At 37.5% G+C, this 21,908-nt stretch overlaps 2 protein-coding genes across 8 annotated transcripts in view; one reads left to right on the top strand and one right to left on the bottom strand.

The window, feature by feature from the left end:
• The window catches only part of RALGPS1 (Ral GEF with PH domain and SH3 binding motif 1), an 80,599-nt gene that overhangs the window by 17,015 nt on the left and 41,676 nt on the right, over positions 1 to 21,908 (top strand). The window lies entirely within an intron of this gene.
• On the bottom strand, positions 1,159 to 16,277 carry ANGPTL2 (angiopoietin like 2). 2 transcript variants are annotated; one of them, XM_062505845.1, is made up of 5 exons: positions 15,804 to 16,277; positions 6,765 to 7,621; positions 3,776 to 3,969; positions 3,276 to 3,546; positions 1,159 to 2,746 (listed from the first exon to the last, which is right to left on the bottom strand). In XM_062505845.1, the coding sequence occupies exons 2-5, from the start codon at positions 7,570 to 7,572 to the stop codon at positions 2,547 to 2,549; spliced, it is 1,473 nt and encodes a 490-aa protein (XP_062361829.1). In that variant the 5' UTR covers positions 7,573 to 7,621; positions 15,804 to 16,277; the 3' UTR covers positions 1,159 to 2,546. The 2 variants fall into 2 exon arrangements, with proteins under 2 accessions (XP_062361829.1, XP_062361830.1); XM_062505846.1 differs by lacking the exon at positions 15,804 to 16,277 and adding an exon at positions 7,751 to 11,828.

Below are 21,908 nucleotides of genomic sequence, written 5' to 3'. Positions count from 1 at the left end.
TTCCTATAGCACTTCTTCAAATGAAGGTTTACAGGATAATTGAAGTTGTTAGAAATCTTCTCCATAGTTCTGCAATTCTCTCTAATATAAACTCACCTAATGTGCTTTTGCTAATGATAGAAAAGTCTATGGAATGGGATTTTTAGACCGCAGTGTTGCCATTTGGGAAGCAATGAAGTAATGTAATTGAAACTTTTGGAAATAATTAGGGAAAGGGGAAAAATGAAGGCCTTTGACAGTTCATAGTAATGTCATCTATTACAGTAGGTGGACCTAGTGCAAACTGAGTTCTGTTGTGTGAATTTTCTTTAAAAAAATAAGCACAGTGAAATCTGTGATTCTGCCAATGTACTTGTCAATAACTTCACAGTATAAATTCCAAATCCCTACCCTAATGTTTAATTATTTTTGATGTGCCAGGCTATCTGTTTAAAATTATTTAATGCAAATATGCAAATTTTATGTAAAAAATTACTAAGTTCTGTTCTGACATGTGGTATCTCCAGGTAATCATGAACAGACTTCTGTGCATTATCTTTTTTAATTATGTAGATGAGTATCTAGGTAAATGACCACCTTTTAGGTAGAAAGGTTAAGAAATAGGATTAATTTAGCAAGAGACTGTGAGCTTTAACATGGGTTTAAGACCTGTTATGAGTGTATACTATGAAGATGTGTTTCCAGCCATATCTCCAGCTACAGAACAACTGCAATAGCTTTTCTAGGGAATGCTCCATTCTAGAGATCTGCACAATGGATACCTGAAGTTCTCTGTGTTCTTTCCTCCAGCCAAGCTTGAAGTAGCCTTAATGCTACTAATTATAAGAGCACTGCAGCCAGGCTTTAGAGCCACTAGGTGCATTTAATATTTCTAATCTAAAATTTAAATATTTTCCAGAATTCAGTAGACAAACCCATGGAAGATAAAGCTTTGAATACTGTTTGAAAAATTTGGGTGTTTCATACAAAACATTGTCCCACCCTTGGGCTGTGTGGAAATTCTGTATTTTTTCTCAGCTGAAAATTGTTTTGGTATTTACACTGCAATATTTTAACACTTCACACATGTGAACAGTGGTTACATATCAGAGTTTGTTTGAATCAGAGGTGGACTAATGAGAAGTAATCTGAACTGCAAGAAGATGAAATCTCAACATGTCAAAATAACATTTGTTACTTTATTAAGGGTTTACAATATTACAGGGGTAATCTAATATATTAAAAACCCTACTTTCAGTTATATACAACACATGCTACATCATACATACTGTGGTAAAGATGTGATGAGGTAATAAGGGAAAAGTATGCAAACACACACACAAACACTCAGTGTCATACAGGCTGACCAAAAATATGTTGAACTTCTAGAGGCTTTTATTCTGCCTTTTTATGCATCTTTTGACTTGTATTTTTTGTAGTAGTTGCTGTTTTGTAATGGGTGTGTTAACAATTTGTTATAGAAACCTATCTCAGAAGAATATTAGAATTATGCCAGTCTATATTTCTTAAGTGTGATTGACCTCTAAATATAAATGAATACATCTATTTAATAATTTGACAGTAACATTATAATTGTGAAATATGTTAAAAATAACTTATTTTTGCTACTGATAAGTTTTCTATATAATTTTTAACTAAAGGCTAAGATTATTAAATAGCTTATAAATTGGTATCCATCATTTGCCTGCAAAGTTGGATAGACCTTTTAATTTATATCCAGCCATTTCTGATTACAGGGGCTACACAGCAGGTAATTGCTGAAGTCAGGTACAAAATACTGTAAAAATTGTGGGGTATAACATCTTGGCTATAGAGCACATAATACCTGTTATAAATCTGGATTAATTTCCATATGCAAGTAGCTACTTCATTTTTGGTAAGAAGAATAATTTGTTTTTAATCTAAAATATTTGAATTAATGGTGGAATTTTATAGAAGCAGATAATCTAAATGCACATAGTGAAGGGAAAAGGCCAGGTTTATCAGGACAATAATGTTTTTTTTTCTGCTCTCAAAACAGAATTATATAGTGCTAACTTTATTCATGGTAGTTAACAAAGATTACATGATCATTACATTAATGTACACATACCACCTACGTAATTCAAAGGATATGATTCCTGTGTCAAATGATTGCTTATAACAACAACAATAATAATAATAATAATAAAACTCTTGCTGTACAGTTTGTAATATTTCCTGTATTTGAGAATATTTATACATACAAAAATACTTAAATGTGGTGGCAATTTTTTTATCATCCAAACTTAATTTACAGGGAGTAAAAACCAGGAAGCTTACCTATAGTTTTCATCTAAACTGCCAAGTTCTAATACTACCAAGAGGTCTTCTGAATGTTATTACAGTTCCTTTTCTTCAGCTCTTTTTCCTGGGATAATTCTTGAAAATATAATATACAAGCCCTCATATCTTATCAATAAATGTACAGTATCTTACATTCCTCATTTCTGAAGAGATAATTTCTGGTAATAACATGGTAGCCTTATGTGATTTTTAGAACAAAGCAAACCAAGAGAAGAGTTATTTCAGTGAAATGTGTTAGGGTTAGGTCTTATCATCATAACAACTTTCTTTAGTGAATATGATCCTCCCCGGAATTCAGCCCAGTAAACACCGTCCTGATAGCGGCTGCGGTAGTGTCCTCCACGGTACCAGACTCCATTGAGGTTTGAGTGAGCACATGCATTGTACCACCATCCTCCCTTCTGGTAATGAGCACAGTTACCTGCAAAAGAAAGCTCCAGTTCAGGCTGGGAAGTAAATGAAAAATCTTAAAGCAAGCAGGCTAAGTACACAACTTTGTTGTTTTGTTGGTTGGTCATTCTGGGATTTTTTTTTAGTAACTGTTTAACATGTAGATATTCTGTGGTACCAAGTGAACTAAGGCTTCTTCAGGAACTACCTAAGTAGTTAGGTTCTACAGAGAGAACTCGTAACTTTCTCTTGTCTGAAAATCAGTGTGTGTTACTGTCTCAAATAACCCTTCATACCATATTTCACAGACCCTTGACTAGTGTAAAAACTTTTAGTTTTGGTGTTATGTATAAGGGTTGACACATCCATTTGTACTTCATAAGGCACTAATTGACAAATCCCTTTGTAAGTGCAATTTCTTTTGGTTTGTTGGGGTGTTTTTTTGTATGTATGACCATAAGTATTTTTCCTTTTTCAAAAAACAAAAATAGATAGAAGAGGGGGAGGGAGGCAGGGATGTAAAGGCAAAAATAGCAAGGCAACTGAGAGGGACCTGCTACCTGTGTATACATCATGGTCCCGGTCTAAGGTGGTGAACTGTTTGCCGTTGTGCCAAGTGAAGGAATCTCCCGCGTTGCCGTTGTAGCGTCCCAGTCTCAGCCTGTAGTACTCACTCTCAGGCTCCAGTCTGAAGCTGGCATACTCAGCAAATACTTTTCGACCTGACCAGTCTTCCATTGTTATGAGCAGTTTGTAGTTGCCTTGATTTGTTAACCAATAAATGTTTTCTAATCCAAGCCAATATTCTCCATCTATATTACCAAATCCTTGCTGTAAAGGAAGCAAAAGAAGCACGTTAATATCCTGCATCTGTGTTAGTGGTGAATCCGAGGGTATTCTCAAGCAGGAAACTGCAGTAACTTATTTCACAGAGACTTCCTCTTCTGGAATGGTAAATGCACAAGTTCTTTTTTAAGCAGGCTCTAAAATCACCCTTTAAATTAACTCTAACAGTAAGTTTTAGAGGGTGGAAAACATTAGTCAGCTCTCTTATCCTAACCTTGTATGTCTCCCAGTTCCTGAAGAAGTTGACAGAGCCGTCCAGCCGTCTCTGAATGACAGTCCAGCCACCGGGGTCATGCCGTTGGTCACACCAGACCTGCATCAGCTGATTTGTGTTTTCTGGTTTTACAAGATAGATGGAGCTTGTGTCATGGCCATCTTCTAATGCTTGTAGACAGTCTCTCCAGGGCCCTGTGTCAAAATAGAAAGGTTCTGCATCAAGCTGCTGTTAGGCATTTCTTTAACGCAGTATTTGAGTTGGTAGCTTTTTATACTAGATCAGTTTCCCTGAATAGCATAGGTTTTTTTTTTTCCTTTTTATTAAAGGATAAGTATCCACCAAGTGTATTCAAACAGATTCATTAATTGTAACTTTATTTCTGGAATATTTCACAATGAATTACTGATAAAGGTAGATTTAAAAAGAAGAAATAATAAAATTTAAGGCAGCTGTACTGGTACTTTTGCCACAAATTATATCTTTGAGTAAACAAAATATGAATGACTCCATAGGTAAGTAAGAATTTGCTTTAGAAAACAACACAGTAAGTTTGACCTTGATTCTATTGTTGAGAAATTCAGCTTTTTAGATCCCCAAAAATGTAACTGGCACATTAACAGTGGAAGCACCAACATAAATTCCAACTGTAGGTCTTACTGCTGCGACCTTAATAAACTACAAAATAACATAGAAATTAAGGTTTTTTTTACTTAGAGTGCTTGTGAGAGAAACTTTATACAAATGAGAGGACTCTTAATGTACTTTGGATTCACAGAAATTGCAGTAAGCATAGTCTTGTTTTCAGAAGGAGAGTGCATTTTTTTCCTTCAGTTCAATAGAGTCCATAAAGAGCTTATGCTTTTTAAAAGTATCTTATATTCCTGATTTTTCAAGAAATTTTCTCCAGTGGTAAGACAGATTCTGTTTTAATGACTGAGAGAAATTAAGATATAAATTATTTCGAGTCTGTGTTGATATCGGCAGGTAGACTCCCCCAGATGCTTTGCTTCCTGAGTAGAAGAGTGAAGTCAACAAGAACCCTGAGGATTAGAGCTTAGAGCCCCTGGATTGATTGTCCCCACCCACTGAAGGAGTAAGCGTTGTCAGATCTGACTGAGAGCCTGACTGAAGCATACACTGCTATCAAGAGTAATTTCTGTTTTAATTTATTTCACTCCTATGCTTTTTCATAATTCCTTAACTGGTTCTTGACTGAAGGGCAGTGTAAGGAGAGGGGAAGGAGGATACCTGGAAATAAAAGCTTAATTAGCTTAACTTCAGTGGTTGGAAACTTGTGTGAACAAATTAAAAAGTTGCAAGTGAGAAAATGAGAGAATATTATAATCCATTTGTGCAAACGAAGAATGAAACTTCTTTTTCTGATAAGCTATGTGATCCAGGGAGAAGAAGCAGATGTGAAATCTTAGAATTGTGGACTGCCAAAGGGACCTCTGGAGATCAGTGTGAAAAATTGCTGGATAACCAGCACTTCCTCTGGGAGTTCTATAGGATTGCAATCTGGTTTGGAATTACCGTTTTACTTTTCAAAAGAAGGAAAATGTATGAGGATACATCAGCAAAAGTTACTGTGCACCTGAAGTAACCTTTCTGTTCTGCTGTTTGATAGAGAATCCTCAGCTCCAGTTTAAGGGCTTGAAAGCACAAGGAGGATGTGGACCAATTAACAAGCTTTCGAAGAGTGTAAGGAAATAAAGGGGGAAAAGTATTTCAGTTCCAGAAAGATAGGTGAATACTGTTCCAAGCTTGAACCTACTCTGAGACTGAAGTCAAAATATAATTATTAGGTGTATTGCTCCAAAGGAATTGTAGTAGATCTGATTTTCTTCTGAGAATTTTTCCTTACACAGTATATCAGAATCATGATATTTCTGGCAGAAGTTTTGCATGGCACAATGCAGGCTTTGGTGCACTGTCTTTGGCAATTCTGTGGAAATACTGCTATGTAGGAAAATGTTTTAGAGACTCAAAGACTTAAGAAACTCAGTGCTTGCTTGCTTAAGTTCCCTTCATTGTGAGTATTTCCATGGAGAAACAATATGGGGGTCCTATGGTTTGGTTTGTTTCTTTATATGCGGCAGTTGCATTATTTGATAATCCTGAAAAGTTTGCTGATTGTCCTTTGGAATATTTTGCAAATAGCTATGAAATATACTGAGTGCAGTTCCCCTGCAATACTCTATTTCAGTTAGCTGTGAGTTTAGAGATCTGTGACTCTGTAGTTTTTCTGAAGAAGGTATGTGTTGTCCATACAGTGAAGAGCAAAACTTTCTTGTAAGGAACACATACCTGAACTGTTTTGGGTTTGTTTTAGTTTTTTTTCCCCCCAAATGTGGTACCATAAGTGAAACTGAATTCTTTACCTGTTATTTTGTTACCATGTAGATCAGTTGATCTCTAATGTGATTTCACATCATCAAATCACGCTCGTGGCAGAACTCCCAAGACTCTTAATAAGGGCTGTACAATATCCCCTTACTATTCTACTGCTTCCTTTTGCTCCTGTCTAGAGCACAAGTGCCCCATACAAGGTACAAAGCAGATACTTACTCCTTTTTTTAATTACACAAGCACATTATCAGATGCTAGATCAACAAACCTGTAATAACTTCACACATGTTTACACAAATTCCTTCAGATGTCATGAATTGTAGCAGCTCAGTCTTGAGCAAAGGTCAGTAAACTTTAGATGACTTGATTAGTAAGATTTTTCTGAAAGTCCTTTATCTCATACATGTAATATAAATGATGGATTTGTCTTAGCAAAATAACATGAGAAAAATCTGTGGGGCTAGTATGTCTGTCTTAGATATTCACAGTTAATTTTTTTGCTTTCTTTCTGTGTTTCTTCTACAGCATGTATGTAAAATTCACTAGCTAAATAAATGCATTTTTGATATTACAATTAAAATGCTGCCCACTGCATATTAGCATAAACTAATGTAAATGTATCAATAATATTACTTACCAGATGGTTTATCAGTTGAAGTTGGAATACTAGTAACTGCAGGCATGGTTGGTAAGGTAGGTGGCAGAACCTTTAAGTTCTGGTCACTCTGAATCTCATTAGTAGATATCTGGTTATTAATGCGATTGTAAGTAGGAGGCTGGTACACTTTAACTGGTGGCTGTGGAGTTTGTGGCAGTGGTTTTATGGATGGCATTCTTTGACAGTGTTCTTCCAGCTGGGCAATTATTATTGTCTGATTATTGGCAATTGACATCAAATGCTGATACTTGTGCTCTAAGTCTTTGTATTTGTTTGCAAGCTGCAACATGTCTGCAGTTTGGTTCAAAATCTTATTTTCAAGTTGAGAAAGTTCTAAGGCGTTATCACGTTTTCGGATAATTTCATGTAATAGCTGCATGTAGAGTTGTGTGACACGAGAATTCATATTTCTGCTCTCTTTTCTTAAGAGTTTAACTTCATTAACAATTCCACCATCCACCTCTACCAGTTGCTGGAGAGTTTCTATTTGTCTCTTTTGTTTAAGAAGTTCATTGTTGAGTAACTGTAATTCTTGTTTATTTACCCTGTTTTCAAGCAGAACTTCAGGCTCCTTAGAATTAACACAAATGGCACCCGTCACTCTCTGCTGAGGTACAATAAAGGTGTAAGTGCATTTGTCCTGTGTGTCACTGGAACGCTTATATCTGTTCATATAAATGAATTCTTGAGCCTTTTCCTTGTCATTGCCTTCAAATTCCTGTGTTTCACTTGTAGTAACTCCCACAACAGTTACTAGCATTAAACAGATGAATCTTGTTGTCATCATGATCCTCTAGTTCCAGTCAAATATTCTTCTGCAAAGAACTTCCTAAAATCTGTTTTAAAATAAATTTAACAGTAAGTAGCAAGGAAAAAATCAGTGTGGATTTACAAATTATAATCTCTTTTAAAATTTACAAAATAGTACATAGTAATTGTTTGTACAAATTAGGTATTTTTGTTACCCAGCCTTAACTTCTGTTGACTGAAGTGGACATCATGGGGAGTAGTTGTATCTTTCTATGGTCAGAACTGTAGTTACTAGTTGCTAGTTCATCCAAAGCCTGCCAATAACTGTAAGAAAGCAAGCAATAAATACAAGGATTTAAAGAGTCCTAGTCATCTCACTTCAGATTCCCTTCTTGAAAGGGAAAAAGAGCTGCATATGTGCATGGTGGACAGTGATGATGCATGGTGATCTAAATCAGCTGGTAGTGTATACTGGCATATTACAACAGCTGCCCTTTGGTGAAATTACCCTAACTTAGTTCTCCATGCAGATTCATATTTCAAGGTCAACAGCTGAGGCCTTCACAATCTTTCAAAAAATAAGTCAACACCAGAACTTTGTAGGCAATAGTAGACTTGGCAACACAGGCTTAGCATTGTCACTGCTGCCAGAAATACCCATGTCACAAACCACCTTCTTAGCTACTTGAACAGCACTTTGTCATGTATTTCTAAAACGTTTTTGTTGTTGATTTTCAGTACTTATGTGTATATGCAACCCAGTTTTCTTAAATAAAATGAATTAAAAAGGCAGGATGGAGTTTTTTCAGTGTATAAAGACAGGTACTTTTAACCAAGGTGGTGTTGCTGTTGTGTTTTTCTTGGCTTGTAAAAAATTTCTCATGGAATAATAATTCAGTATTCAAGTATCTGTCACCTTACTGTTGGGTCATCTTTAGTACAATAATTTTTTTAAATTACATGAAATGGTGATAGTAACAGCAGTGAGAAACTGGAGTGAGTCCAGCTGAGTACACCCAGCATGGATAGCTGGAGGGTGGCAGGCAGGAAGAAGGAGGTTTGTGTAGCTTCCAGGTGAGAAGGGAAAGAAAGACATGTTCAAATACTTAATGGGTGTTTGTAAAGAAGATAAATTCTTTTTGTAAGTGTACAGTGAAAGTATATGGTGGATACAGATTACCTCAGGAAAAAAAAAATGAGTTTTCTTAAAAAATGAACCTCATTGGTAAGGTGACTGAGAACTGAAGCAGCCACCCAGACAGGTGGTAGAATTTCCATTCCTGGAAATACATGAAGTTTTGATTTAGGTAAGACTATGATCAGACTATGAGTAGTCTGATCTAATCTTGAAACTAGACTTGGTTTGTAAGGTGAAGATAAGGTCCCATCCAATATAAAATGTTTTATGATTCTAGGCAGCTGCTGACTTTGAAGATATTTTTTTTTAAATTTCAAGCTAATGATGGATATGCATCCTTTATTACTCATACTGAGAAGAGATATGGTTGTCATTCGTATTTTTCTTTGGTTTTTTTTGTGGAATAAACCATAGATGTTTCTGTAAAAGATTCAAAAAAGTGACCAGGATTTAATCCTCCTCAAAATTTTTGGATAAGTATTTTTGCCTTGTTTTCTTATTTAGAAAAAACTCATTTTCATTTTGCTAGTAGAAAGGAGTTGTGCTGTACAGAGCTTCTCAAAAATCTTGAAAACATGTCAGATGAAGATCTGGAGTTTGACACAGTTTCTGTTAGTAAAGCAATGTTATTTGGAGCCCTGGAAAATAGGGAACATAAATTCACTCCAGACAGATTTAACTTGCATAATCAGCATTTGCACAGCAGGTCACACTTGGAAAACCTGGCAGTTTCCCAGGCCTCGTGTTCCTGCACAGATGACTTGTTTTGCAAATGTCTTTCGTGCATAGGTGTAAAATAGTTTTATTTCGGCGTTGGAATTTTAATATCCTTTTTTTCCCCCTCTAAACCTGTACATTTTTTGACCACTAAAAAGCAACTGTTTTTTTCCCTCAGTGTTCAATTCTGTCTGTTACAGTATCTTGTATTTTCAAGTATGGCTTTGCAATGCCCATACTTTTCTGAAGAAAAAAGAAACTTTTCTGAGCTGAAGAAAGAGCAACATCTAACAGATTTTTCTCCTGTTTTTAAGAACTGTGTAAGAAAATAACGGGACAGAGTTCATCAGCCTCGTTATAACATATCACCTTAATGATCATCTAGTCCCACTGCCTGACTGTGGGTGACCCCTCTCTAGGAAGCCTGTTCTAGGGTTTGACCAGTGGCTGCAGACAGCAGGCCACCAGTGAATGACATCAGCATAATCAGACCTGCTGAAATATTTCTGTCATGATACTGCCTGCATGTCATCTTTTCTAAGATGTTCTTACAAGAAAAATCAGTGGAAAATGACACTGGTTAGTTACTGCCCCAGTAGAAACAGAAAAAAGAATACTGTCATCAGCTGTCCTTCTCCCTGCAGTCTGTATATGATAATTCTGTAAGTTTGTTACTGTCTGAACTTGTGTGGTTAAAAAAAAAAAAAGGTGTTTAGAATGAGGCTCATTTGTTGCATATTGTGAAGGACTACACGAATAAATGGCATTCCTTCCTTTCTGCAGTTGGATTAAAATGAAATTCACAACATGGTCATTTGAACAATTCTTAATGATTAATCTTTCAGGGATAAAAAAAGTTTGCTGGAATGGAGAAAGTAGGGAGGGAAGCCAGAGAAACAATTTTAAGGAAGGATTTAATGCTTTTTTAATACTTTCTTCTTTGAGTGGCAGAACAGTAGATTCTTAGGACATGAGGCTTCCTTCCCAGGTGGGAGGAAGATCATACCTGATGTCTAGGACATAAACTTTGAGTTTTCTCCTGTGCCCAGCAATTGCTGATATCCTTGTACTTTGCTGCTGCTGTTGGTTGCTGATCACTCAGTTCCTCCTGTTTCTGTCTCCCTTCCCCTTGCCCTCTGCCAATAGTTCTGCAGTGCACCAGGAGGAAGCTATATTACTAGGGCCATATTTGTTCCCAGTGCAAAATTCTACTTGGGCACCTGTAGACTTTTAACCTAAAAGTACACTTGCAGGGTTTGGGGCAAATTTTCTTAATTACTGGAAATACAGCATTGTCTGTTTCTTATCTTCATGCTACTGACAAAACTTTAACACACAACCATACCAACAAAAACCAGGTGAATGAAGCATACTTAAAAATAAATTATTTTGATTAAACATCAAATGGAGCTTCTAATCAGATTGATGTAATTTCATTATTTCGTTTCTAGATTCTGGCTGTTCAAGACTTCTACTTGTAAAAGCACTTTTCTTGGCAATTGAGTTGGGGCAAACTTTCCCTAGTGCAGGTGCACCAGACCTCAGTTTTGTGTATGTCTACCCTACTTGGCAGTATATTGCACTTTTTATTCAGGCAAAATACTTTTTTTTTTCCTGGTTGTCTTTTGCCAGTATAACTGCATTAGCAGCATTGTTGTGTGGCATGTAATTGTAGCAGCTTTATACTCATAGCCAGCATGAGTGCTTTAGCTAAAATTTCAGCTTGTATACCAGATGTTTGCCTATCTGTACATATAATTGGAAGTAGGTGGCTTACTCATTCATTGTTTACCCAAGTAAGGATGTTTCCATGATCTGGTGACAAAATAGGAAAAAAACTTTTTGAAAGTTTTGATATTGCACGTTCCAGCATTTGATTTGTTTTTCTGTCCTTTAGAGAGAAAACATAAATAAAACCTCACTTTGGCTTTGCTTTGAAACATTTTTCTGTCCTGTATTCTGTCTTATGTGCAGCTTTTCATTAGTCAAAATGTGTTACCTTTTGATTTTTACGAATATCTTGAAATTTATGTACTTCAACAAGATTTTAGTATTTTACAATATCAAATTGTACAATGCTAAAATTTACAATACAAAATTGTACTTTCACAACCTATTGTTTAATCACTGTCATGATCCTGAAATTATAAAGGTAAAAAATATTTATACATGAAAAATATTATGTTTTGCAAATGTTAATTTCTATTTTCAATCAGCTTACCTTAAGAGGGAGCATTAAAGGTAGCAATGTCAGCACTATGGTCTTTTTGGGTTTGAGCTACTTACAAAATGCATAATATGGGATAATCCAAACTTTTTTGGACGTTTTTCATTATTTGTTGGTTTTGATGCCATGCCTTGGAGGATCTCATTTTTACTTAAGAGACTGGTTAACTGTCTCTTTCAGGTTTTATGAACTATTTTCCCTCTGGGATTCTGTGTATAAGTGAGGATCTGTCTCCATCAGATGAAAAATATGACTTATAATCATAGAATTATTAAGCTTATCTGAAAATGCTGTCAGTAGCTTTTCAATGCTATGGCTGTTTTTTGTTGAATGACATTTAATCATAAAAGAGACACTTGCCTTATTATTCTGGAAAGAAATGTGTATATGAAAGCCTGAGTATATAGTGTCAGCACTCTCACATCTAGATCTCAAATGGTTTTGCAATGTTGAGTCCTTTCAACCATTGAGAGATTGGAATTTTGTGTCTAGGAGTTTATACTGTGTCCTTTGTATAGCTGTGCTTTTCAGTGTCCTGCAAAAAGTAGAGCTAAAACAGCAGGAAGACTACTGGATGGTGGCTGAGCACTGAACTTTATTATGTGTTGCTTAACACTATAAGTAAGTTTAAGGAGGAGAGGTTTTGATACTTATGACATCACCTGTACTATAGCATCCTGGAAAAGTACAGAAGCAAAATAATGATCTGTGTGAATCTTGTGTGGAAAACCTTAACTAAGACAAATAGGGAAAAATAATTGCCAGGATTTCATACCAGAGTAGAAGTTTTGTCTTAAATTGTGTTATTATTATGGGTTATTTCTACAGATAAGGAACATAATAGACCCCAGTAGGTAAAAGCAATAGAATTGCTTCTTGCTGCTGGTCTAGTATTTCTATGTATAGTAAACTGCAGCAAAGCCAGAGAAACACAGGTGTGACATTGTGATGCACTGATCCATGGAAAGGAAGCTTTTGAACACATGATACATGACACTCACTGCCCTTGGAGACTCCTTTACCGAGACATCAGTTTTCTGTGCTAAAACTCAGAAGTTATAACGAGAGCATTTCTGGGGACTTGAGTAGCTCTTTGGATTGCAGTGCAGTTGAGTTTACTGCAAAGATAAGAAAAAAACACTACCTGTTTGGTTTATGGAACTGAAAGTGAGAACCTGGTATATGATGCAGACAGTAGCAAACTTTTTAAAGTTAGAAAAGTTCTTTAGTGGCTTGTATGCTGCAGCTGAGGAACCAAGGAGGCACTACTAGTTTACTGGGCTATGATAATTACTGTAAACAGGGTGATGCAGTAGGTGACCTACGTGGCTTACTCTTAAGCAGAATGTTCAGAAGCTGTCAAAATAAAATAGGATTCTCCATTTAAGTCATTGTATCTTTGGGATAACAGCTGTTGTTTTCACAATAATCATTGTCACTCAGCCTTCCTAAAAAGGCTCCCAGAGTATTGCATACCTCAGAAGTTAATTTCAGGATGGTGGGGGGTTAATGTCTTCTAATATTTCACTCCATTTTCTGTATAGGGTTTTATTTTTGTGGTGTGAGTTGTATTTTCTTCGGGGGGATTGTTTTTTTTTCTAACAGGTTACTTCCATTTAATTAGTGAGTGGGCAGGCAAAGTCCAACACTCAGCATTTATTTCCATCTCTACAAATTGCTCTGACTGAGGAACTGCTTACAGTCTAGAGGCTGGATTGTTAAGAGTTCCTGTAGGTCCAGTGTGCCAGAACTGAATGCTCTGTAATTACTCTCACACATCAAAGCCTTTTAGAATACCCAGATAGGTGAAAAACACACGTAAGAAAAACACACACTTTTGCATAACACTTATATTTTCTGAAATGGCTGCTTTGACTATGAAGAAAAAATGATACTGTACATGCAGATGAGCTCATTCAGCTATGCTAAAGCAGTTAGAAAATTCAGCTGTCTGGGTTAATCAGCTCTTTTGTGCTGTTTGTGTTTAATAAAATGAGGGTAGGAGTCCTTTTGATGGGCTGTCTTTTCCTCCATACCTCTGATATTTATCTTCTGTGCAGTCCTCAAGCATTGAGGCATACAAAAGAAGGCATGTTCACAAAAGGTATAGTGTTAGCTATGACAGCATTTCTTCTTTAAACTATAAATGGCTGTATTTTATTGTGAATTCATACATAATTCGGTAACTGCATTCTAAAGAAGAAGCATGAACAGCTAGCACATCTTCACTGTTTAATACTTTTGTCTTTGATACTGAAAGTTGGTTTTGGATTAGTGCAGTTTTACTTTTTTGTTGCATTATAAAAGCAAATGAAGCAAGGATGTTGAAAATGTAAAATCCTGCTATGAAAAGATCGGAAGGCTTGGTTTTGCATGTTGTTAACAAATCTTAGGTTTTTGCTTCTGCAGAATCCTTTGATAGCCAGTGTTTGTGGACTTACAGTTAGCTGGCATGTTCCAGGCACCAAGCCAGTAATATGATCTGGATTTCACAATGCCATTGTGATAAGACAGACAAGCATGAATTTTTTTAATCTGCTTGCTTTCCTACTCCCTGCCCCTTGTCTTAGAGCTCATGCTCTGTTTTTACTCCTTCACATGTTTTCTTCCATGGATTTACGTTAATTTATCCTATCAGTTTTTACCTCTCGAAGGTAATCTTCAAACTTAATGTGAAGTTTGCTCTTTTCTAAGAGGAGGGACTTCTACTGCTGCAGGGTTTTTTTAGAATAAATTCACATCTTGACTTTTAGATGAAAAGTACTCCTGTGAAAAACCTAGATAGTGATTCTTTTGTTTTGTTTTGTAAAAGGCAACAGCAATTCACAGTGAAAATACAGCACAGTAATATGTATACCTTATATATTGAAAAAAACTTTAAAGTTGGGCTTTAAGTTTTAAAGTAAATACATAGGAAAGGGCTGACACAGTAGCATACAGTGTTATGAAAACATGACACTAAACTGAATTGAAAAATTTGACTCCAAACTTATGGAGGGAATCACTTTTGCGGTTTCACCACTAGTTACTTGTTTCCATTGTAAAAAGTGCCACACTGGCATTAACCAATTAATTCCTTTAAGATACTTGTGTTAGAATACATTCTCTTGTCAGATTTTCTGCCCCCTTAAAACTGAACTAGTACTTGAACTAAAATTTCAGTTTTCTTAGAAGGTAATACTTTTTCTAATGAGGGGAATGGATGACTAAAACAACACTTGAGAACGAGATTGTCTTCATGAGGTCTTGGAGAACTTTTGTTTTGAAATACTGTCAGTTGCTGCAAGAAACTGCAGAAGTTTATGTATCTTTTGTTGCCCTGTAACTTTCTTCAAGTTTTGGCAAAAGCTTCTTCAGTTACAAGAAGTACAAATTTTCTTTGTGATTACCAAGAATGTTAGTTGTTTGTAGAGTGTTCTTTACTAAAGATCTGTCACAGACGTGGGATGTAATTACTGAAAGAAAGCACTGCTTTTGTTGTTGCTTCCCTTAACAGCGGCCTCACCTTATTTCCACTTAATCCAATCACTAACAGAAAGTGCTCATGCTGTGTGCATGGACATTGTCCATAACAGCCTTTAAACAGATTCATATTTTAAGAAATGCGGCTAATTTTACCCGTGAAAAATGGCAGTTAGATCGTGTAATAGTTTGATGCCTACATGAATGTACTCATAAATGCAAGTTTCTTTTTTAAATTAAGTTTTTGTGAAATACTTCCAGTATTTACTTTGTAGACTGTTAAGGTATCAGAAAGTTTTGTATCTCCCTAATCAGACGAGTGTAAAAAAGACTGAATGGAGGTTTCATAACTTTTAAGACAATGCTTTAGAAAATAGGATGTCCTAGAAAAATTCTTGGATGGCAAGTTTAGGGAAGCGTGAAGATCAAAGTTACGTGCAAAAATAAGTAAGATTTTTCTTTAAAAAAATAGAAGCTTATTCTCGCTTTCACTGCCTGGCACGTAATGTCTCAGCGATCTTTACAGCTTTTATTTTAATATTCGACGAATTTTGTTTGGGCTCGTGGGTATTTTTTGGTTTTCTGAAGTCAAAAAACAGGCTTGCTGCTTTATCTTGGGAAGCAGTCCTACCCTGATAAGCGTCCGTGGGCTGGGTGGTTCCGCGCGGAGCCCGCAGCCCCGCGTCCTTACCCCCCCGTCCTTGTCCTTACCCCCCGTCCTTACCAGGGCTGCAGGGCCGCGCTCCTCGGCCGCTCCCTCAGCAGCCGCGGCCCGACCGCGGGGACATCGCCTCGGCGACCCGCGCTCCGCCTGTGCCGCGCTGGGTGGGACCGGATCGGACGTGCTTGGGCAAGAGGCGCGGTTCTTTTCGTCTTCTGCGTTTTTCTTGCACGGGACCGTTCTGGTCTCGCCGGCCCGGGCTGCGCCCCGCGGCCGAAGCGGTGCCTTCCCGCGGGGCGCTCGGCGCTCCCGGCCGTCCCTTCAGGCGGCCCGGAGCAGCCTCATTTGAACCCCTGCTCTTTGTGGCAGGCTTATCCCGGCCGGGAAAGGGGGAGAGAAGGCAAAGCGGCGGCGAGCTGCCGGGCGCTGGTTGGACGGGCGAGCTGCCTCCGCCCCCGGGGCTGCGGGGCTGCGGGAGGGGCTCGGGGCTGCGGCCGCCCCGGCGGAGCCCTCCCCGCCCGCGGTGCGGGACCCGGCCTCGGGGGGAGCCGAGCCTCGGGCGCCGGAGAACGGTCGTGCCGGGGGCGAGGGGAAAGCGGGGGGCCCGCGGGGAAGGCGGGTCCGCCTTGTCAGAGCCGGCGGCACGGACGGGGCGCGACTGCACGGGGCCAAAATGGGGCGCGGGGGGGGGGGGGGGGGGGGGGGCACTTCCTGCTGGGCTCGTCTCGCTCGGCGACGCGGAGATGGATGTTCGTCCCGGGCAGCGCTCGGTGCAGCGCGGAGGGGCTCCTTTCGGACTACTTCCTAGGTCATCTTTGTCAGGCAGCAGCTCGAAAGCAGAAGTAATGGACGATAAATTGTCCAGTTTCAAACAAGCTCTTAAAACATTCTAATGAAGTTTGAGAATTCATTATTTGGCTGAACCTCAGTGCATTTTGAATGATTCTTCATGCTCGTCCTGGTAATCTAAAGCCTGTTTCTCATCTGAATGCTGGGAATTCCTGCAGTTTTCCTAGAACCTCTCTAAAAATTTGCTGTTGTGGAACTCCTTGTGTGTAGAAAGTTTTTTGTTATTTGCTATTAGCTCTGGGTTTAAAAGAGATTTGTTGAATGAATGAATGTAAAATCTGCCTTTATAGCTTGCTGGGAATCGTGCAAAGAAATTAGCAAAACTAAAAGTGAAACTTTGCAGCATAAAAATGTTCTTTTTTATTACACTTTAGGAAACCAAAGGGTTGTTTCAGTCACTGTATATTGCTGACATCATAAGAAAGATATATCATATTGAAAAAATGGGATTGTTTGTAACTTGTCAGTTTTGAAGATATTTGGACTTTGTAGAATTGGAGGAAACCAATATGAGAGCGCTTGAATTAACCAGAGGACAAATGAAGAGGTTTAAAGATACTGTGTTAAAACTAGTTCTGTTCAAAATAAAACATTAGCAAGTAATTTTTATTGATGATAGATTGTTTCCATCATAAAAGTGAATGTCAGAAAAAAGAACCCCACATCTAACTATATTACACTATCAATTCAGTATGCCTTAGGTTTTTAGTTTTTTGTATCTTTCCTGTATGTCCTGTTATTCCTTCAAATTACTGTTGTTGTATTAATTATTTTCTATTTTAACTCAGAAGCTTATTGCTCTCTATTGTAAAGAGAGAGGACCACTGACTGGAGTGGCCATTTCAGTGCTAGTTAGAAGCATAGTCTGGATGCTTTGGATTAAAGCAGTCCAAAGATTTCCCAGTGTACCAGTTACATACTGAAAAAGTTGGTTTCATAGAACCAGGAAGTGATCATTATGTTAAATTAACTTTTGACAGATTTAACAATATTCCCATTAAACTTTCTTTCAACATGTGTTTGATTCACACTCCTTCCTTCCCAAGGTGCTTTTTCAGCCTAGGATACAGAGAGCTGCTCAAGGGAGGGAGGTGGGAGCAGGAGGAGCAGAGGGGCTGGGTGCTTGAGAGTGTTTGTTTGGGTGCAGTATTTGGTTTTAAAATTAACAGTTTTAGATTCTTTGCTTTTGTAGGAAAATACAGGTTTCTAATTTGAAGTTATGCACTGCAACACCAAGGTTCTTGACAAATATTTCCTGAGGATGTGGTTGTTTATTTAGGCCCATATTTAATCGGTATCCATAACCACTTTTAAGCTCTTTTACATGTAGTTCAAGTCCATTGATTTTAGGGCACTTAAATAAGTGCAGGTAAATGTGTAAAATTTTTACTTGGTGAGGGAGCCTGGAGATTTCTCGTGTTGTATACGTTATAAGTAAGATACTTGAAAAATTGAAAATAGCCAAATGCTGTTTCTTTGATTGTCCTCTTTGCTGAGCAAGAAACATATTTTTACACAGACCAGCCTTTCTATTAGGTACTGAGTGCTTTTTTGTCTCTTAAAGCTGTCTGAATAACCTGTTCCTGTAAGCTTTTGTGTATGGGTCATGCCAAATAGCATATGACAAAATTTATTTCTTCAACCTGTTGCAGTTTTCTCTATAAAAAAAGAAAAATTGTACTAACTTGATAGGTGGCAGGAGGCTTTTATTTGGATGTGCCAGGTGTTTGTAGCATAACTGAATTGTTTGGGTAACATTAGGCGTTTGCTTTTTTGGGAAGGACTGAAGAGAAAAAATGGGATTTACCTTTGTGTGGGCATTCTGCTTGGACGAGATAAGGGTACCTTTTCCTTGGGAATGTAATACTGTGAAGTGCAGTTCATTGGGTTTTTTTTAAGGGGCTGTAGGCTGAGTGACGTGATTGGCAAAATATTTCCTAGTTGATTTGTCTTTCATACTGAGAATACTGAGTTTGCATTAAAGTCTATGATTAGAGAATAAAACATCCCACTAGCAGAAAGGTACATCCAGTTATTTTTTTGCTGTGAAATCTGACAGTTGTCTTCAGCAGGGTAATGCAGTTGGGAAGGAGTGTTTGAAAGACTTGGCACTGAGAATGAGTGAAAATGCTATAAAACATCTGGTCATAGAAATTATCTTTAAGTCAGTGATCAGAAATTCAAGGTAAGCAGAAAGAGATATGAATGTGCCAATCTTAAAAAGGTAAACTTTGAGAAATCAAACGGATTGTTTTTCCAGGCAGGGTGCAGTTCAGTTGCCAGATTAATTTGCCACAAGATCTTTCAAACCCAAAAGTTAAAAAAGGAAAAGTATTTCTGTAGGAATAGTAGGAAAAAGAAAAAATTGATGGATCCAGAGAGAAAACATTGTAAAGAAAAATTACCACCCAGACTTAAACCCAAAAGTGTTTATATAAGATCTGTTGTAGGAAGTCCCTAAGCACCACTTGCTGCTGACAGGAAGCAACATCTGGAAAGCAGCTATTGTACCTTTGCCTTTTTCCTATAGTCTTTTTTGAAGCATTTTCTACTTTCTGACATTGGATAGCATATGTTTAAAAATGTTAAAATGTATCACTTTTAAGGCATTTAATCTTCTGTAATGTGTTTTTCCTGATTCATGGGAAAAGTACAGGAAATAGATGGATTTTTGGGGAAAGTTAAAAAAAATATTTTTCTCCAGTATTCTGGAGAAAATCTGATTTGTTTAGGGGGAAAGCTTTGGTAGAAAGCTCCAGACAGATTCAGAATTTTTTAGCCTGTTTCAGTGGACAGCAAAATGATTTGCACCAGTCAAACTATTCACAGTACAACTTCTTGAATGTAATTCCAGTTGAGTTCTTGGTAACATTTTCTTTCATAAACTGGTGTATTAGTTTGAAAGTTGCTTGGGTTTTGCTGCACTTACTGATCTATTTTTCTATATTAGGCTTCATTGCTGCAGTGGCAAATGGGGGATGATTAATTCCAGTGGTTGAATAGGGTGAGGTTGCTCAGGAAAGACCATGGGATCAACATCAAATTTTGATTTTGTTAGTTGATGTTGCTGAGGCACATTGACCCAAAATAAGGTGCCCTCTCTAGCTCTACATTTTTATGAGGTTGCTTATATCTCGTGATAAAAGAGATTGCTTGAAGTACTTGCTTTATTCACAGTTAAAATCAGGGTCCATTGTCTGCTTGTACATACAGAGCCTTCCTGCTGCAGCAAATTAGTCCATGTAACTGCACTACTCCAAACTCCCCTTCAATAAAAGATATGCAGGTATAGGCTAGCATGTTTATCAAACTTGTCATAGAACAGCAGAGACGTGGGTTGAAGACACTCTTGGAGATCATCTGGTTTACCTTCTGTGGAAAGCAGGGCCATAAATTAGCTTATCCAGTGTCCAGTCAAGCCATATATCGAATATTTCCAGTAAGGGAAATTGCCATTCTCCTCTGGGAAACCTATTTCAATATTTAAGTGTATTCACAGAGAAGAAGTTTGCTTATGCGCAGATAGATCACCTTCCCATCACTTCTTGACCTGTTGCTGTCACTCTGGAGAGAGTATTTCCATATTCCCTGTGACTGCTGCGTAGGTACTGGAAGAGCAGTTAGGTTCCCTTCCTGACCTTTCACTTCTTTGAGCTGAACAAACCCAATTCCTTTAGCCTTTTTTCCTATGACAAGGCCTCCAGTCCTGTAATCACCGTGACAGCCATCCATGGGACCATGTCGTAAATGAGTGAAGTCTCTCTTTATAATTTTATAGACATTTATATAGTGCATCCATGTCTGTATGCTACAAATCACATGGTTTTGCCTTCACGAAGGTTTGTCTTCAGGTTCTTTTAGAGTATTCTGAATCCTACCAAGGTTAACCAGTATATGCACTTGGTTTTGTACAAACTTTTTCCAGCCCTTAATCCATGGAAAATATCCAGTCTTTGTGAAACCAATGATACCACAAACCCAAAAAAGTCGGCTTTTTTGCCTATGAGCTAATCTCCTAACAATGCTGTCTTTGGTTTTACAAACTGCTGACTGTAGTAATTTGGACTTTCTACCACACAGTTAATTGATAAGTTACTGTCCCTCTATCCTCTGCTTTGTTTAGTGTGATACAACCACACTACTGTGTGTAGGAAAATGCTTTCATAAATACAGTTGACTACAAATTGGAAACATATCCTTGTCTCTTCTGGCACTCCTATCAAACCAGTGTCATTATTCAATTTGTGAGGAGCAAAAATGGAAAATAATTACTTTCTGTAGATTCTCTTCTATTATGTGTGCCAGTTACTGCATGTCTTGCAGACCCTGCTTCCTGTACTGAAGGAATGCTCTATGCCCAGGCATCTGTGCATATGTGCATTCAGGGGCTGTGAATATCTTTAGAAGTGTACATGATTGTAAATAGGGATCTAAATTGTTCTTTAAAATGTAAAGCTTTTCTTTTAACCTCCCTTTACAGCATGTGTTTGTGATTTTCACAGTAATAGTACAATTTACCAAATAAATGTGATAGTTTATTGTAGTACTTGATCAAAATGTTACCTAAGAATAATAAATTGAAGTCCCCAGGCTAGTGTGAAATACTTCTCTATTAGCTAATTATTTTTTTGTTGCAAAGTAGTGAATGTCTGACTGACAAAAATACCATACAGCAGCTGTTTCCTAGATTACTTGAATCTGCAGAATTGCACAGACCCTTAACAGAGTACTATGCATGAAAATATATATCAAGTACGTAGTAGCGATGTGGTTTAGCCATCTAATTTTCAGTTTGTTAGCCCTACTATTTTACAGTATAGTTTTATATTCATTATAAAAAAAGTTTTAAAAAATAAAAAGGCGCGGTTGATAATGATGCAAGTTTTCTGTCTTTATATGCAAAGATTTTTCTACAATCAGTTTTGCAGCAGTGTATATTTATGAAACCATTTTAGGTGCTGTAAGTTTTGGATTACACCTCGTGCCTGCAAATTGTCATAAACCCACAAAGAGATTTGAAATTCTGAATTGCTAAGAATAAATGGTGCTGCTCAGGTCAAAGAAATCTATGACAGAACAGAAAACTTGAACCCAGGCTTTCTAACTTGCAGGCAAATGCCTTAAAAAACAGATTTCTCTTTGTTTCTGTTACTGCTATTTAAAGTAATACATGCCCAGTTTTTCTTATTTGTGTGACTTTGTACATGTGATTTACTGGACTGAAAGTGTTTTGTCTTTTTAGCATGTTATGTCAGTCTTTCTTAATGAGGAACAAACTGCATACCGTAGTTGTTCATGAACCTTTTAAAGCTTACATGC

This window comes from Cinclus cinclus, chromosome 19, assembly GCF_963662255.1.
Source record: "Cinclus cinclus chromosome 19, bCinCin1.1, whole genome shotgun sequence".
Lineage (NCBI taxonomy): Eukaryota > Metazoa > Chordata > Aves > Passeriformes > Cinclidae > Cinclus > Cinclus cinclus.
This window is presented reverse-complemented; position numbering and strand designations above follow the sequence as displayed.

What these genes read in the sequence shown, in the direction of transcription:
- ANGPTL2 (XM_062505845.1), bottom strand. Translation starts at nt 7,572, where the DNA reads ATGATGACAACAAGATTCATCTGTTTAATGCTAGTAACTGTTGTGGGA. An exon ending in GGAACTGGGAGACATACAAG is followed by an intron (nt 3,547 to 3,775) that starts GTTAGGATAAGA and finishes CTTCCTTTACAG; the next exon opens with CAAGGATTTGGTAATATAGA. An exon ending in GGACCATGATGTATACACAG is followed by an intron (nt 2,747 to 3,275) that starts GTAGCAGGTCCC and finishes TTTCTTTTGCAG; the next exon opens with GTAACTGTGCTCATTACCAG.